Here is an 18772-nt window from a genome sequence, read left to right on the forward strand (position 1 = left end):
CGCTGCGGTGCACTGTGGGGCCGTGGTCGCGCTTGCGGCGTTCCAGGCGCGGCGGAGGGGCAGCCATCCTTCCTCCGGTCGGCTACGCGGCCTGCTGCCCCTAGTTCTGCGGTTTTACCTCTGGTCAGCGAGGGCCCAGGGAAGCCGGCGGAGAGGACGGGCTGGTTCATGTCACTGTGAGGTGCTACACGCTATGCCCCCTGTCCTCACCTCCTGGGCTGATTCTCAGGCTGTCACATGACACCTGAGAGTAGTGGTTCTCAACTCTGTGAGTATACATACCCTTTTAACATTATTTCCATGGAGATGTATGTACAGAAACACACACATAACCATATGCAGTGGGACTGGAGATGTGCATGTTCAGTAGCCCTTTGGGTGAATTTAATGCACTGTTAAGGTGGAGAATCACGGCCTTAATCTGTGCATATCCCAAACTTAATTCTCTGTTTTCTTTCCCTTTTCCCAAGACCAATCAGGCGTCTAGGTCAGTTTTTCAAACTATGGGTTATGAACTAATTAGTGTGTCACGGAATCAGTTTAATGGGTTGCTTCCAACAGTTAAAAAGAATGAAATGGGATAAAATATAAAATACGAGTGCATCTCACGTAGTAAAGGTAAGAATTGCGAAAGTTCTGTTGATGTGTTTGGATGTAGATAATATTTATTCTTTAGACTAAGACACTTTTTTTTTTTTTACCGGTAAGGGGATCGCAACCCTCAGCACGGTGTGGTCTGCAGCACGTTCAGCTACTAGTGAGCTAACCGGCCATCCTTATATAGGATCCGAACCTGCGGCCTCGGCGCTACCAGCGCTGCACTCTCCTGAGTGAGCCACGGACTGGCCCAGACTAAGACACTTTTGAGCATGAAAGGGGGTGCTGATATAATCACTCTAGGACCAAAGGTGTAATCTGGGATTGTCTCTGGCAAGCCTGGATATATGGTCACCTAAATGTGTGTATTCAGGATGTAAAATGAATTACAAATATTCTGATGGTCTCCTCGCCATATCCTTGGCGTCCATTTTCCATTCACCTAATCTGTCCTCCACACAACTTCATGAACTATCTCCCTAAAATGTAAATATTATCATGCTGCATTCTTGCCCCAAACTCTTAAAGGAAGCCCCACTGCCTGCAGGATTATGTTCTGTCATCCAGGGCCGTTCAAAATCTGGTGTCCTCCAGCCTTACCTCCTTCCTCGCTGACCTCTAGCCCAGCTGACTATCAAGGTTATCCATCAGTGCCTCATCCACATTCCTTTACTCTTGGCTGTCCTTGGTCTGGAAAGCTACCTCTTTTTTTTTTTTCCCTCTAAAGCAGAGCCATCACTCATCTTCCAAAGCCAGCTGAAGCATTACCCCCTGAATGGCCTAGATGGAACACCTCCTGTTGGTGTCACATCTTTACAATACAGGGTCATCCATCTTCACATTGTTAATGTAGCTTTCCTTCCCCATACCACAGGTGATCCTAAGTTTTTATAATTTTTTTTTTAAATGACTGGTAAGGGGATCTTAACCTTTGACTTGGTGTTGTCAGCACCATGCTCTCCCAAATGAGCTAACTGGCCATCCCTATATAGGGATCCGAACCCGTGGCCTTAGTGTTATCAGCACCACAGTCTCCCAAGTGAGCCACGGGCTGGCCCTGATAATGATGTTTTTAAATTTTATTTCTGGATGGTAGGTTTGCTAATGATGTTAATTTCCAAATTTCCACAGAGAATTTGCATCATTTGTATAATCCAGAAAAGAAAGAAACAGAATTATGTAGAACAGAAAATGAAGAATTCTATTTCTACTTTCTGTTGGTAGTTTAGTGCATAGTTTTCTAAACTTTTTGCTATGCTTATATGTGATGTTTAATTTATTAACTTTGAAATAATTTCAGATGTATAGAAATGTCACTAAAATAATATACAAATTATTTAAACATTGATAAATTTGATGTCATAAAAATTTAAAACTTTTGTGTTTCACACAACACCATCAGGAAATCAAAAAGACAACCCACAGAATGGGAGAAAATATTTGCAAATCGTAGAACTGATAATGGGTCTGGGATCCAGAATATATGAAAAACTCTTACTACTCAATAAAAAAGTCAAATAACCTAATTAAAAACTGGGCAAAAGACTTTTTGAGGAAATGGACATTTCATCAATGAAAATATACAACTGTCCAATAAGCACATTAAAAAAAAAATCATTAGTCATTGGGGAAATGCAAATCAAAGCCACAGTAAGATATCACCTCATGCCCTCTGTGATGGCTGTAATCAAAAGGACAGAAAACAACTTTCCTTGTAAGGTGGGGATGGGGAGACAGGACAGTAGAAAAATAACTGATTATTTAACATCAGTTTACTTCAAGTGACTTCTTTTATGTAAGGATTAAAGCAGAGAGTACTTCATCATCATGCCTATTGAAGATTAAAATTGGTCTGTTTGGGAAATTGTCTTTTTCTCTGATTTTCTGAAAGGTTAGACAATAACTTAAGTTTGGTGATGTGGAACTTTAGTAGGGGTGACTCCATTTTGATTTCTTAGTTTGGTCTTTTGGAGCCTAATGCAGGAACTTAGTTCAAAACAATGGCCTTCTGTAAGTTTTATTTAACAAGTCCAACAGCCCACAAGGAACTGAATCCTGCCAACAGCTGAATCTTGCCAACAGCCATGTGAGTAAGCTTGGAAGTGGATTCTTCTTTAGTCAAGCCTTGAGATGATCCTGGCTGATAGATTGACTGCAACCTCATGAGAAACAGCAGAAACTTATTTTCTCACAGTTCTGAAGGCTAGAAGTCCAAGATCAAGGTGATGGCAGGTTTAGTTTGTTCTGAGGTCTCTCTTCTTGGCTTGCAGGTGACTGCCTTCTCATTGTGTTTTCACATGGTCTTTTCTGTGTGTGTGTGTGCATGATCTTGGTGTTTCTGTGTCCATATTTCCTCTTTTTATAAGGACACCTGTCAGATTGGATTAGGGCTTACCCTAATGTTCTCATTTTAACTTGATTGTTATTTTAAAGGCCATATCTCCAAATACAGTTGTATTCTGAGGTATTGGGGATTAGGGCTTCAATATATGAGTTTTGGTGGGAACACAATTCAGCCTATAATAGAACCAAATTAATCTGTGCCTGGATTCCTAATCCATAAAATCTGACGTAATAAGTTTTTATGTTAAGCCACCAAGTTTTGGGGCATTTTGTATGCAGGTCTTTCAAGTTGGCTCCTGTGTCCTTTAAACATGCCACCATTGTTTTTTGAGCACACCTTACTTTCTGGCTCCACAAGATATACCACACTAATCTTGAGTTATCTGTGTTCCAGACCTGTAATCAACCATTTCTCCAAGGAGCCCTGGTTCCTGTTATTGGAGAATGGTGTTTAGAAATCAGCAGCTGGTCTCTAGGTGTGCTCATTGCTACTGGGGTGTTATTGTTTCTAGGCCTTTACAGTGTACAGAGTTAAAAAGTACATTTATATATACTAATCTATCCCTACTGAAACGTCTATATTTATTTCTATGTCTATCTGTATGTACATTAAAATCTATGAGTTCTTATATTTCTGATCTCAATCCAACATCACAGGTCTAATTTTACCTTTCCCCCTTTCCTTATTTATAATATAACTCTGCTCTAACAGTGAGAAATCTAGCTGTCATTATTCACTGTGTGTGTGTGTGTGTGTTTTTTTTTTTTTTTTTTTTTTTTTTTTTTTTTTTTTTTTTTTTTTTTTTTTTTTTGGCTGCTTGTTGGTATGGGGATCTGAACCCTTGACCTTGCTGTTATCAACACTGTGCTCTAACCAACAGAGCTAACTGGTGAGCCCCACAATATATTTTTTATTTGCTCAATCCTAGTAGTTTTGCATAAAGTAGTTTTGGAATTACTAACTGATATACATCTGTGAAAAACATTTGTTAATTGGATTATAATATTATTTACAGTGTTTTGTCTTTAGTCTTGTAGTACTAGACAGAATACTGTTTCTAAAAGTTATCTGGGTTAGTTCTTTACTTTCCCAGCAGGCAGAGAGGTAGGAGAACAAAGAGAGCCTAAGGCAACAGGGGAGAAGAATAGGGAAGGCCTTTCTAGACAGACACAAAACTCAGAAGGCCCCATGGCTAATACATTTAACTACATAGTAATTTAACCCTTCTGGGGGCTGGCTGGTTAACTCAGTTGGTTAGAGCACAATGTTATAACACCAAGGCCGAGGGTTTGGATTCCTGTACCAGCCAGCTGCCAATAATAATAATAATAATAATAATTTAACCATTCTGTATGGTTAAAAATAGACAGCACACCATAAAAAGACAAACTTGTAAAAAGATTTGCAAACATATGACTATCCCTAATTCTATAAGAGCCTTTACAAAGCAAATGGTGAAAGACAGGCAACCTAATTTTAAAACTCTCAACATTACTGGCCAGCTGTAAAAAACAAAACAAAACAAACAAAACCTTAAGGAAATTAGGAATAGAGAGGGAGGACATTCTCATTCTGGTAGAGGACATTTCCCGAAAATATACAGCTAACATCACACTTAGTGGCTGTATTAGTCTGCTCAAGCTGCCGTAACAAAATACTACAGACTGGGTGGCATAAACAGCAGAATTAATTTTCTGTTTCAGAGGCTTGAAGTCCAACATCGAGGTTCCAGCTGATTTGGTTTCTGGTGAGGGCTCTCTTCCTGGCTTGTAGATGGTTGCCTTCTCTCTATATCCTCACATGGTCTTCCCTCTGTGTTTGGGGAGGGACAGGGTGGTGGTGGGGGTTGGACAGAGTGAGCTCTGGTGGCTGTTCTTATAAGGACTTTAACCCTATTTGATCTGGGGCCCACCCTTTTGTCTTCATTTAACCCTGATTACTTCCTTAGAGGTCCCATCTGTAAATAGAGCCACACTGGGGGTTAGGGCTTCAACATATGAATTTTGGGGGAACACAGACATTCATTTCATAGTAATGGTGAAGGACTAAATGCTTTTTATCCCCAAGATCAGAAATAAGTCAAGTTTATTTGCTCTTAAAACTATTCAACATTGTACTGAATGTTCTAGCCATGGCTATCACACATGGAAAATAAATAAAAGGCAAACAGACTGTAAAGAAGCAAAATCGTCTTTATTCTCTGATGATGTGATTGTCTACATAGAAAATCTGAGGGAAACTACAAAAGCTGCTAGAACCTGTAACAGTTTAGCAAAGTTACAGATAGAAGATTAATAAACATCAATTGTAATTCTGTGTGCTAGCTACAGTCAGAAATTGAAAAAAAAAATGACATTTACAATACTATTAAAATATAAAATGCTTACTAACAGACTTGAAAAAAAATGTAGAAGACCTTTACACTGAAAATTACAGAACATTGTTCAGAGAAATTAAAGATCAAAGTAAATGGAGAGATACACCGTCTTCATAGGTTGGAAAGTCAATGTTGTTAAGATATCAATTATTCCCAGTTTGGTCTGTATATTCAGTGCATTCCAAATCAAAATCCAGATGTTTTTTGGTAGAAATTGACAAATGTATTCTAACATTTATATAGCTATGCAAAGGACTCATAATGGACAAACCAGCCTTGGCTTTTTTGTTTTGTTTGTGGCTGGCCAGTACAGGGATCTGAAACCTTGACATTGGTGTTATAACACCACGCTCTAAACAGCTAAGCTAACTGGCCAGCCCTAAAAATGAACCAGCTGGCCTGTTCAGGGATCCAAACCCATGGTCTTAGTATTGCAAGGCTGCGCTCTAACCAGCTGAGCTAACCAGCTAGCCCTAAACCAACTTTGAAGAAGAACAAAGTTGGAGACTTTGCAACAAAGTTGCAAACATGTTTGCAAGATATATTAAGAGCCTGTGTAATCAAGAAGGTGTGGTGTTGGCATAAAGACAGCCAAATTAATAGATGAAAGAGAGTAGAGAGTAGAGAGTACAGAAATAGACACACATATTGATTTCCAACAAAGGTGTCAAGGCAATTTAACGGAGAAGGAATAATTTTTAACAATTGGTTCTGGAACAATTGGATAGCTATATGCATAAAAATAACATCAACCCTTACCTCACACTGTATGCCAAAATTAAAAAGTGGATCATAGGGTTAATTGCTAAATTACATTAAAACTATAAAACTTTTTAGAAAAAAAAAATCTCTGTAACCTTGTTTTTGACAGAGATATCTTAAATACAACATAATAAGCACCAACCATAAAAGAAAAAAAAATCAGGAAATTGGGCTTCATCAAAACGTCTAAGAAAACTCTGAAATATGGAGAGAAGAAAGCAGACTGGCAAGGGCCTTGGGAACTGAAAATGTTATGGTAACGAATACTCTTGAGTTTCCATTTTGCTTAATATATCCTTCACTGGGTGCTGGAGAAGAAAGCAACCTGGGGACACCAGTGGAAGCAAGGGAAAAAAAGCAACAGTGAAAGCTTCCACTGTCTAGCCTGAGGACCAGGAAAGGGGCAACCTAGAAATACAGGAAACTTATGGTTATTGTCTATAAGTTGTTTGTTCCAGGCAAACACCATGGAACAAGGTGGAGCCCCATCCTAATCAATAAAGGTTGAGTTAGGAAGCCTAGACTTTCATGGTAGCCATGTTGTAAAGAGATAACCATCCTCATGGCTGTGGTGGTGTCAGAGAAGGCCAAGGGGAGCTAGGATTGTCATTCCCACCTGGTGGTAATTATACTGTCCCTCCTCATGGTGTCTGTGCAAGGCACATGGGGAGCAGTTACAAAGTGTTCATCCCTGCTCCTAGCCAGGAAGGTAGACTTTCTCTGCTACTTGGCAGTAATGAGGTGGGGTTTCTGTCCTCTGCTGGCATGATGCCAGAGGAAGTCTGCAAAAGAGATTTAAATAAGACCCAATGTCTTGTAATACACAAAATATCCAGGGTACAATTGCAAATCACTCATACCAAGAACCAAGAATATCTCAAGTACAATAAGACAACCAGTAGACCCCAAACCAGAAGTGACACAGAGGTTGGAATTATCTGACAAAGTTTTAAAGGCAGGCATTATAAAAATGCTTCAAAGAACACTTATAAACATTGTTCATTGAAACAAATGAAAAACTGGAAAGTCTTATCAAAGAAATATAAGATATAAAGAAGAACCAGTTAGAAATCCCCAAATTTGGCTAAAGGCATAGCCTACAGGTTCAAGAAGCTGAGCAAACCCTGAATAGGATAAACTTACAGAAATCCATGCCAAGATGTACCATAGTCAAAATTCTGAAAACCAAAGACACAAAAAAGTCTTGAAAATAGTGAAAAAGATCTAATACTTTACCTATAAGGAGAAAACAATTTAAGTCACAGATTTCTTATTAGAAACCATGAAGGCCATGGGAAAGTGGTGTGACATTTTTCAAGTGCTGAAAGCAAAGAATTATAACTCAGAATTCTATATCCAGAAGTAAAAATATTTTTCAGGAGTAAAGTGGAAATCAAGATATTCTCAGATGGGGACTAAAAAAATATTCTGAGATGTAGGAAAACTAAAGATTTGTCACCAGTATCTTCCCTAGAAGAAATCACTAAAGCCTTAAAATGGGAAGGACATGATAAAAGAAGGAATCTCGGAACATCAGGAAGGAAGAAAGAGCAACAGAAAAATTAAGATTATGGGTAAATACACTAGAATTTTCTTCTTGAGTTTTCTAAAGTCAACAGTTGAAGCAAAAATTGTAACATTGTCTGATGTGGATCTCAAAGTAGGTAGGGGAAATGTTTAGGACAATTATAAATGGCAGAGGATAAAGGAACTTAAAGGATGGTAAAGTTTCTGTGCTTCACTCAAAGGGTAAAATGTTGACACTAGTGAACTGTGATGTTACATATATATAATATAATACCTGGAAAAACCACTAAAAAATTTATAAATATATAAACCACAAATAGATACATTCAAAAGCACTATATGTAGATAAAACAAAGTAGAACTTAAAAGAAAGTATGAGTAATTCATAGGCAGAAAAAGAAAACAAATGAAATACAGAGGAAAGAAATGGAGAACAAAACAAAATACTGAAGCCCTAGTATATCAATAGTTACATTAAATGTACATGGTCTCAATATACCAATTAAAAGAGGGACAGTGAATAAAAAACAGGACGCTTTTATATGATCTCTACAAGAAACTAACTTCAAACATAATGATATAGGTAGGGTGAAAGTGAAAGGATGGAAGAAGATATACAGTGTGAACATTAAGTAGTAGAAGAAGCTATTTATTTAATTAGAAAGTGGCTATGTTAATATCAGATAATGCAAGACTTCAGTGCAGTAAAATAACCAGAGACAGAGAGGAGCATTACGTAATGATGAATGGGTCAATGTACCAAAAAGGCATAACAATCTTAAATGTGTATGCACCAAATAACAGATCTAGAAAATATGTGAGTCAAAAAATGGACAGAACTTAGAGGAGAAATAGACAGATCCCCTCCCCCTCTGGCTGAAGTTTTTGTTTGTTTTCAAAGGGACTTAAAGGGTCAGTGCCCTCTCCCCTCCTCACCCTTCACTTTTCTCTTTTTCCCCTTTTGGAAGCCAGACATTAAAGACTAGTACATTAAAAACAACTGAATATGGGGAAATTCTAAGTGGCCACACATGCCTAGGATAAGATGCAGACTCAGAAAAGATCTATGACTACCGTAAGTTTATACCTCAAGCTGATCCTTGGCACAGAATCAGCCTACAACAATCAAAAACAATAACAAACAAACAAAACTGTACCAGAGTTATCACATTATTAGGTTTCAAAGGAAAAAAAAATCAATAGAAATTGTCCCTGAAAAAGATTTGGTGGCAGATCTACTGGACGAAGTCTTTGAAATAACTGTCTTAAAGATATTCAGAGAAGTAAAAGATGTGGAGAAAGTCAAGAAAATGATGTATGAACAAAATGGCAATAGCAGTAATGAGACAGAAAACCTAAAATGAAACCAAAAAGTAATTCTGCAGCTGAAAGTACAATAACTGAAATGAAAAATTCACTACAGGGATACAAAGGTAGATTTAAGCAGAAAAAATAAAGAACCAGTGCACTTGAAAATTGAATCTGAGGAACAGGAATGAAAAAGAATAAAAGTGAACAGAGTCTAGGGGACCTGTTGGACACCATCAAGCAGACCATCATATGCATTGTGGGGGATCCTAGAAGGAGAGAAGTCAGAGAAAGGAGATGAGAAATTATTTGAAAAATGGTTGAAAACTTCGCATATCTGATGAAAGACATGAATATAGATATTCAAGATGCCCAGTGAACTCCAAGTGAGATGATTCAGAGACCAACACTGAGACATGTAATCCAACTTTGAAAAGACAAAGTAAAAGAGAGAATCTTGAAATCATAAAGAGAGAAGTGACTTGTTATATACAGAGCTCTTCAATAAGATTATCAGCAGATGTCTCATAGAAACTTCGAAGGCCAGAAGGCAGTGGGCTCATATTTTTAAAGTGCTTGAAGAAAAATACTGCCAACCAAAAATTCTATATCCAGCAAACTGTCCTTCAAAAGTGAGGGAGGAATTAAGACATTCACAGATAAACAAAAGCTGAGGGAATTGGTTATCATTAGACTAGCCCTGCAAGAAATGCTAAAGGGAGTCCTTCAGGACTAAAAAGTTTTAGAGAATACATAAATAAAAGGAAAGACATCTCATGTTCATGGACTGGAGTACTTCCTATTGTTAAGATGTCAATATTACCCAAAGCTATCTGCAAACACAATGCAATCCCTATCAAAACCCCAATGATTGTTTTTTTTTTTTTTTTTTTGGACCAGTAAGGGGATTGTAACCCTTGGCTTGGTGTTGTCTGCACCATGCTCAGCCAGTGAGTGCACTGGCTATCCCTGTATAGGATCCGAACCTGCGGCCTCAGTGCTACCAGCGCCACACTCTCCCGAGTGAGCCATGGGGCCGGCCCACCCCAATGATTGTTTTTGTGGAAATGGAAAAACCTATTCTAAAATTCACATGGAATCTCAAGTGATCTTCAGTAGCCAAAACAATTTTGAAAAAGAATGAAGCTGGAGGACTCAGACTTCCTGATTTCAAAACCTATTACTAAACTACAGTAATGAAAACAGTGTGGTACTGGCATAAAGACCAATATATAGACCAATGGGATAGAATAGAGAACCAAGAAATAAATCCTCACATATATTGTCAAATGATTTTCAACAGGGGAGCCAAGGCCATTTCATTGATAAAGAACAGTCTTTTCAATAAATGGTACTGGGAAAACTGGATATCCACATGCAAGAAAATGAAGTTTAACCGTTACCTAACACCTTATGGAATAATTAACTAACTAATTAGTCAGCTTGGACAGCTATAGCAAAATTCCATAGACTGGGTGACTTAAACAGTAGAAATTAATTTTCTTACAGGTCTGGAAGTTGGGAAGTTCAAGGTAAAGGTGCCAGCAGGGTTGGTGTCTAGTGAGGGTGCTCTTCCTGGCTTGTAGTCAAGTCACCTTCTCACTGTGTTTTCACATGGCCTTTCCTCAGAGCATGCATGCTGCTATGGGATGAATGTGTTCCTCAAAGTTTCATGTATTGGAAACTTAACCCCCACTGTAATGGTGTTAAGAGGGTGGGAAATCCAATTATGGTAATTGAAAGGTGGAGCCTTTAAGAGATGACTGGATCTGAGGACCATGCCCTAGTGAATGAATTGATCCATTCATGAAGTAATGAACTGATTGTTTAGTGGGTGGTAATGGGCGTGGTTCTGATGGCTTTTTTTTTTTTTAAAAGATGACCGGTAAGGGGATCTTAACCCTTGACTTGGTGTTGTCAGCACCACGCTCAGCCAGTGAGCGAACCGGCCATCCCTATATGGGATCCGAACCCGGGGCCTTGGTGTTATCAGCACCGCACTCTACCGAGTGAGCCACGGGCCGGCCCACTGATGGCTTTAAAAGGAAGGCAAGTGAGGAGGTTAGCTCTTTCTTACTCAGCATGTTCGCCATGTGGTACCTGCATTGCTGTAGAGACTCACCACCAAGGAAAAGGAATTTGTTTTTTACAGTTTCAGAGGCTAGCAAGTCACTAGACTTTGGCCTTCCCAGCCTCAAAATGTAAGAAATAAATTCTGTTTCTTTATAAATTACCCAGTTTGAGGTATTCTGTTGTAAGCCACAGAAATGGACTAATTCCCATGCAGCGAGTGAGAGCAAGAGAGAGAGAAAGCTAGTTCTGATCTGCCTTTTCTTATAAGATCACCAAATCCTATCAGATTTGTACCCTACCCTTATGATTTCACTTAACATTAATTACCTCATAAAGGCCGTATCTCCAAACACAGTCACATTGGGGATTAAAGCTTCAACATATGAATTTGGGGGGACACAGCTCAGTTCGTAGCAACTCAAAACAAATCTGTGGTGTAAATTTAAGACCTAAAACTATAAAACTCTTAGAAGGAAACATGGCAAAAATCTTCACACATTGGATTTGGCAATGGTTTCTTGGATGTGACACCAAAGGCACAAGCAACAAAAGAAAAAATAGACAAACTAGTCTTCATGATAATTTAAAAGCTTTGTACATCAAAAGACACTATCAAGAAAAAGGCAACCCACACAAGGTAGAAGATAGGGTTTTTTTTGGCGGGGGGGTTGTTTTGCTTTTTTTTTTTTTTTTTTGCCCAGCAAAAAAAAAAAAGTCCATGGGCTGGCCCGTGGCTCACTCAGGAGAGTGTGGTGCTGATAACACCAAGGCCCCGGGCTCAGATCCCAAATAGGGATGGCCGGTTCGCTCACTGGCTGAATGTGGTGCTGACAACACCAAGCCAAGGGTTAAGATCCCCTTACCGGTCATCTTTAAAAAAAAAGAAAAAAAAGTCCAAAGCAACAAATAGATAGTCACCTATAGAGTAGGTTGTCTAAGAGAAAACAACAGAATCCAGCTAAACAGTGAGGAAAACCCCCCAAAACCTGAAAACTTGAGAAAGCAACATAGGACAGGGGAAACTCCTTATCAGAAACTCAAACAACTTAGTAAAAAACCCCAAATAATCTAGTTAAAAAATGGGTAAAGGAGCTGAATAGACAGTTCTCAAAAGAAGACATACAAATATATGAAAAATGCTTAATATCACTAATCATTAGGGAAATGCATATCAAAACCACATTGAGATATCATTTCACCCCAGTTAGACTATTACCAAAAAGAATAACAAACACTGACAAGAATGTGGAGTAAGGGGAAAGCTTCTACACTGTTGGTGGGATTGTAAATTAGTGCAGCCATTATGGAAAACAGTATGGAGGTTTCTCAAACAACTATAGATAGAACTACCATATGATCCAGCAATCTATCTCACTGCTGGGTATATACTCAAAGGAATGGAAATCGTCATGTTGAAGACAACCTGCAATCCCATGTTTATCACAGCTCTGTTTACAATAGACAAGATATGGAATCAACCTAAATATCTATCAGTGGACAACTGGATAAGGAAAATGTGTATGTATACACAATGGAACAGTACTCAGCCATAGAAAAGAATGAATTCTGCCATTTGCAGCAGCATGGATGAGCTTGGAGAAAATTACGTTAAGTGAAACAAGCCAGGCACAGAAAGAAATACTACATGTACTTATTTATAAGTGGGAGCTTAGAGAGAGAGAGAGAGAAACAAACATAATAATACGTTGAATTTTCAGAAGGAAAGAACAGAACTGTGATTACTGGAGGTGGGAAAGGGTGAGCTGGAGAGGGGTTAGCGAGAAATTGGTTAACAAGACATGTATTAGGCCGTTTTGGTGTTTCTATTCCAGAATACCTGAGACTGGATAATTCATAAAGAAAAGAGGTTTATTTGCCTTATGATTCTGGGTCAGCAGCATCTGGTGTGGGCCTCAGGCTCCTTCTACTCATGGCGGAAAATGGCAGGGCAGCCAGCAAGTGCAAGGATATCACATGATGAGAAGCAAGAGAGGAAGGGGAGGTGCCAGTGTCCTTTAAACAGCCAGCCCTTGTGGGAACTAATAGAGAAGTCACTCACTACCCTGCATTCCCTGGAGGGCATTAGTCTATTCATGAGGGATCCACACCCATGACCCAAACATCTCCAAACACTGCCACATTGGGGATCACACTTCATGAGCTTTGGGGGGTGGGGACAACATGTACAAACTATATCAGGACATAGAAATGATTACATTTTGTAATGATGAACATGCAAATTATCCTGATTTGATCAGCATACATTATACACAGGTATTGATATTCAACTCTGTACCTCACAAATATGTATAATTGTGTTTCAATATAAATAAATAAGGGAGAAAATATTTGTAAATTATATATCTAATAACTAATTAATATCTGGAATGTATACAGGACTCCTAAAACTCAACAACAAAAACACAAACAACCCAATTTTTAAATGGGCAAAGAACTTGAATAGACATTTCTCTAAAAAAGATATACATATGGCCAATAAGCACATGAAAAGATGCTCAATATCACTAATCATTAGGGAAATGAAGCCAGAACTGCAGATCCCACCTCACACGCATTAGGATGTCTGCTATAAAAGCACAACAAAGCAATAACAAATGTTGACAAGTTTGTGGAGAAATTGGAACCCTTTTGCACCATTGGTGGGAATGTGAAATGGTACAACTGCTGTGGAAAATAGTATGGTGGTTCCTCAAAAAATTAAAAATAGAATTATCATATGACCCAGTAATTCCACTTCTGGGTATTTACCCAAAAGAATTGAAAGCAGGGCCGGCCCGGTGGCGCACTGGAGAGTGCGCCGCTTGGGAGTGCGGAGGCGCTCCCGCCGAGGGTTTGGATCCCATGTGGAGACCGGTTCCCGCTCACTGGCTGAGCGTGGTGCGGGCGCAACACCGAGGGTTGCGATCCCGTTGCCAGTCCCTGGTACGGGCACGACACCGAGGGTTGCGATCCCGTTACCGGTCAGTAAAAAAGACAAAAAGGGGAAAAAAAAAAAAAGAATTGAAAGCAGAGTCACATAGAGGTATTTGCACATCCACGGTCATAGTCCATTTTTCAGAGCAGCTAAAATGTAGAAGCACCCCAAGTGTCCATCGACAGATGAATGGGTAAGTGAAATGTGTGAATACATTTAATAGAATTTTTTTTTTTTGTCTTTTTCGTGACCGGTAAGGGGATCGCAACCCTTGGCTTGGTGTCGCCCGCACCGTGCTCAGCCAGTGAGCGCACCGGCCATTCCTATATAGGATCCGAACCGGCAGCGGGAGCATCGCTGCGCTCCCAGCGCCGCACTCTCCCGAGTGCACCATGGGTCGGCCCTAATAGAATATTTTTTAGCCTTAAAAGAAGAGAAATTCTGACACATGCTGCAACATGGATGAACCTTGAGTACATTACACTAAGTGAAATAGGCCAGTTGCAAAAAAGACAAATACTGTATGATTCCACTTATATGAGGTGCTTACAGTAGTCAAAAGCATAGAGAGAGGAACTAAAACAGTGGGCTGGGGGTAGGGAAAGTGGGAGTTATTGTTTAATGGGTATAGAGTTTCAGTTTTGCAAGATGAAAAGATTTCTAGAGATGGATTGTGATGACTGAACAATATGAATGTAGTTAATACCACTGAACTGTACGTTTAAAAAATGGTTAAGTTGGTAAATTTTGTTATGTGTATTTTACAACAATATAAAAAATTGAAAAAAATAGAGTCCATGAACTACTTTTATTCTGATGACATTTGCTAATAATAGCCAATTTAAAGTTTAATTTTTAGGGCCGGCCTATGGCTCACTTGGGAGAGTGCGGTGCTGATAACACCAATGCCACGGATTCAGATCCCTATATAGGGATGGCTGGTTAGCTCACTTGGGAGACTGTGGTGCTGACAACACTAAGTCAAGGGTTAAGATCTCCTTACCGGTCATCTTTTAAAAACATAAAATAAATACATAAAGTTTAATTTCCACAGCCTTGTGAGTAATGGGCTCAAAAATCAAAATCCAACACCTGTACAAAATCTAGGACCTGCAGTAAGAGTCTAAATACATTTGGATCCCAAAGGTTTATGGCTAAGCAGGAACCTGAAGTAAGTGTTCTAATTTTCTGCTCAGGTTTGTGGTCTGGGGAACTTAAAGCCTTGAATTTGGTTAAGATAATCCTAGACTGGTGATATTCCCAGGCATTTGGCAGAAACAAGTGCATATTTTCTCTGGAGAAAGGTGTCTTCATCCAAGGCCTCAAATTATTTTTCCAAATAATTTTTCAAATATAATAACCAGCCTTATGGTGAGAACCAAGAAAAACAAAAGACAACAAAATGACTTATGAAAACTTTAAGCACTGGAATTATCAGAAACAAATAGTCAGGAGTAGAGATCTGGAAGGAAGTAGAAGTATTGTTTAAGGGCCTGTCCTTTTTGAAGAAAAATTATTTTCAAAATGATAAAATTCGTTGCTCTCCACTGTTTCTTCTCCTCCTCCCTAAAAATAGAGCTTCTAAAAGTTGACCAGGATAATACCCAATGGAAAAAAGCAGGTGAAGGATATGAATTAGAGTTTACTAAAGAGTAAATCTAATAGCTAAAAAGTTCAGAAAGATTCTCAGCTTCATTGGTAATCATGGAAAAATGAAAACAACAATGGGATATTCTTATTCATTTAGCAGATTAGCAAACTGAACAAGAGCCACAATGCTTCAGAGCAGGGCCTTCAAATGCTTCTGAGGGAAGTAGAGATTGCTGCAGTCCTTGGAAATGGGAATCTGGCAAGAGATTTTAAGATGAAAAATACACATATTTGAAATTCACTTTGGGGAATATATCTAATGAAGATTCAGAGTGTGAGTGCACACAGAATAATACCTGAATGTCAATCAATAGGAGAATGAATGTTTGACTAACTTATAGTACCTCTTTGCTATGGATTATGCAGCTATTAGATAAATTATATGTAATACAATTTTTAAAAATAGCTTTATTTATACACCATAAAATTCACCTGTTTTAAATGTGCAATTCAGTGATTTTTAGTAAATTTACAGAGTTGTGCAATCCTCATTACAGTCCAATTTTAGAACACTTCCATCACCCCCAAAAGATCCCTCATGCCCATTTGCAGTTAATCCACAGGCATCTGCGTTCTTTCTCTTTCGATTTGCCTTTTCTAGATATTTCATATAAATTGAATCATACAACATGCAGTCATCTATGTCCAGCTTCTTTTACTTAGTGTCTTAGTCCATTTTGTGCTGCTATAACAGAATACCTAAGACTGGGTAATTTATAAAGAAAAGAAATTTATTTCCCAAAGTTCTGGAGGCTAGGAAGTTTAAGGTCAAGGTGTCAGCATCTGGTGTCTGGTGAGGGCTGCCTTACTGTATTCACACATGCCAGAAGGCAAAAGGGCAAAAAGGGATGAACTCTGTGTCCTCACATGGCAGAAGAGAAGAGGATGTCTGTGTGGAACATGTATAGACTTTTTTTCTTGTCATTATTTCCTAAACAATACAGTATAACTACTTACATAGCATTTACATTTTATCAGGTATTATAAGTAATTTAGAGATGATTTAAAGTATATGGGAGGATGTGCATACATTATATGCAGTACTACGCCATTTAAAATTAATTTTTAAAAACATCCTACCATATTTTTATTTTGTATTTCTTTTTTTTTTTAAGTAATAGACTTTATAGCAGTTTTAGGTTTACAGAAAAATTGAGCAGAAAGTACAGACAGTTCACATACTCCCCCTCCCACACACACACATGCAAACACAGTTTCTCCTATTATTAACATCTTACATTAGTGTGGTACATTTGTTACAATTATGAACCATTATTAATACATCATTACTAACAAAAATTACATTAGGGTTCACTCTTGTACAGTTCCATGGGGTTTGCTAAATGCATAATGTCATGTATCATCATTACAGTATCTTATGGAATAATGTCATTGTCCTAAAGATCCTGTGTGTTTGACCTATACATCCCTTTCTCCCTTCCTCCTTCCTTGAAGCCTTGGTAACCATTGATCTTTTTTTTTTTCCATTACTTCAAACATTTATTATTTCTTTGTATTGGGATTCCTGCTGTTTTAAAGACGGCTTTTTCTTGCTTGAGTGTTACGTGAATCTTTTTATAAACTTTTTAAAGTCCCCCTTGTATATGTATATATATATGTGCATGTTTATAAATGTGTATGTATATACATATGTACACACACATACACACAGATTATATATATATATCTGAAAAGCCTTCAAATACTGATATCCTACTGATGTAAAAATTCAACTCCTAGAAACTTGGCTTAAGAAAACAATCATGGATTCATATGGCTACAAGGATATTTATTGCCCACATTCCTTATAATAATGAAATACTGGCAGCATTATTTATGTCCAGCAATAGGATTTGGTTAAACACATGATGGTCCATCATGCAGTGGAATGCTAAAACTCATGTTAAGGAAGGAGATTTAATTTCAGTGAAATTGTATTATTTTAAAAACCAACAAAGTTTACTTTTCAAAAATGATCTGACCTCCCTCACTCCAGTGGCAATGATTACTGCCTTGAATCAGGCCAGTTAGCATTGCCCACTCCTCAAACTCTTCCTAACCCTGTTCCTCCTGGATTTGTACTTACTTTGAGTCTCACATGTCCCCTTGGCTTTACTTATCGGCTCTCATTTACAGAGCATTAATTATCTTCTGAACTCAAGGCAGCAATTGTGAGCTTCCATTTTACTGAAGAGGACAAGGAGGCTCAGAAGCATTGAATGGATTCTCCCGGGAGAGAAAGAGACCATCTACCAAGCAATGTATTAATTGCTTTACCAATATTAACTCATTTAATCCTTACAGAGAAGAAGGCACTTATTAGCTCCATTTTTCAAGTGAGGATCTGTGGCCCTGGAAAGGTCTCTCTTGCCTGAGCTCCTACAACTGGTAATTGGAGCCGAGATTCCAGCCCAGGTCTTCTGGTTCCAGAGCTAAAGCTTTTAATCACTGCTTTACTGTCTCGTATTCTTATTAGTAGGAGAAATAATAAAATAACGATTATTAATATTTAATGTAACAAAAAAAAAATGCCATCAACAATGGTTACGTTGTCCAGAGCTTTTATTAATAAGCACTTTTACTTACAAGAGATCATTTATTTCTGAAAATTCATTTTGCAGACAGGAACTGAGGCTCAAAAATTTACCTGCCAAGTACCCAGGGCTCGTAGTTGATGCTGAAACCCCACTGCAGGAATTCCGGACTCATTATTTTTGTTTGATAATACAATATAAAGAATAATAAATGTTCCCCACATTCCTTAGGGCTTCACCATGTGATTTTACACGCATTTTACAAGGGGTAACCGGCTTAGGCCAGTGATTCGTCCAAAACAGGACCTCAAGTAAGAGTAAAGTTATTGTTTAATAACAACGCCTCACACCCCAGGGCTAAACGGAAGGTTTTTGAAACGGAAATTACACTCCGGTTGCAGAGAGGTATGGACCTAACCCAGGACCTGGACCTGGTTCGTGGCCCGGGGGCAGGTTCTCCAGCGGGTCTGGCACCGCGGGCGCCTTCGGCGGGTTCCGGCAGCTGGGCAGGAGGGCGGGCTCGGGGCTGCGGCGGGCCCGGGCCATACCCCTCCCCCGACCCTCCCACCCAGCCCGGCCCGCCGCCCGAAGCCTGGAGCGCAGCCCAAAGCGGGCCTGGAGCGCCGGCCGGCGGCGAGGCCCCTCCCCGGCGCCGAGTCGCGGTC

General features: G+C 39.0%; 1 protein-coding gene across 1 annotated transcript in view; it reads left to right on the forward strand.

Moving 5' to 3' along the window:
* The first annotated feature begins 85 nt into the window (after nucleotides 1-85).
* Nucleotides 86-18772, forward strand: part of LOC103608433 (up-regulator of cell proliferation) — a 44127-nt gene continuing 25440 nt past the window's right edge. Inside the window, exon 1 of the mRNA XM_008592857.1 lies at nucleotides 86-268. Coding sequence (XP_008591079.1) covers nucleotides 238-268 — 31 coding nt within the window. The 5' untranslated portion in view covers nucleotides 86-237. The remainder of the gene's footprint in view (nucleotides 269-18772) is intronic.

Source organism: Galeopterus variegatus, unplaced genomic scaffold (genome assembly GCF_000696425.1).
Source record: "Galeopterus variegatus unplaced genomic scaffold, G_variegatus-3.0.2 Scaffold8411, whole genome shotgun sequence".
In the NCBI taxonomy this organism is placed as follows: domain Eukaryota; kingdom Metazoa; phylum Chordata; class Mammalia; order Dermoptera; family Cynocephalidae; genus Galeopterus; species Galeopterus variegatus.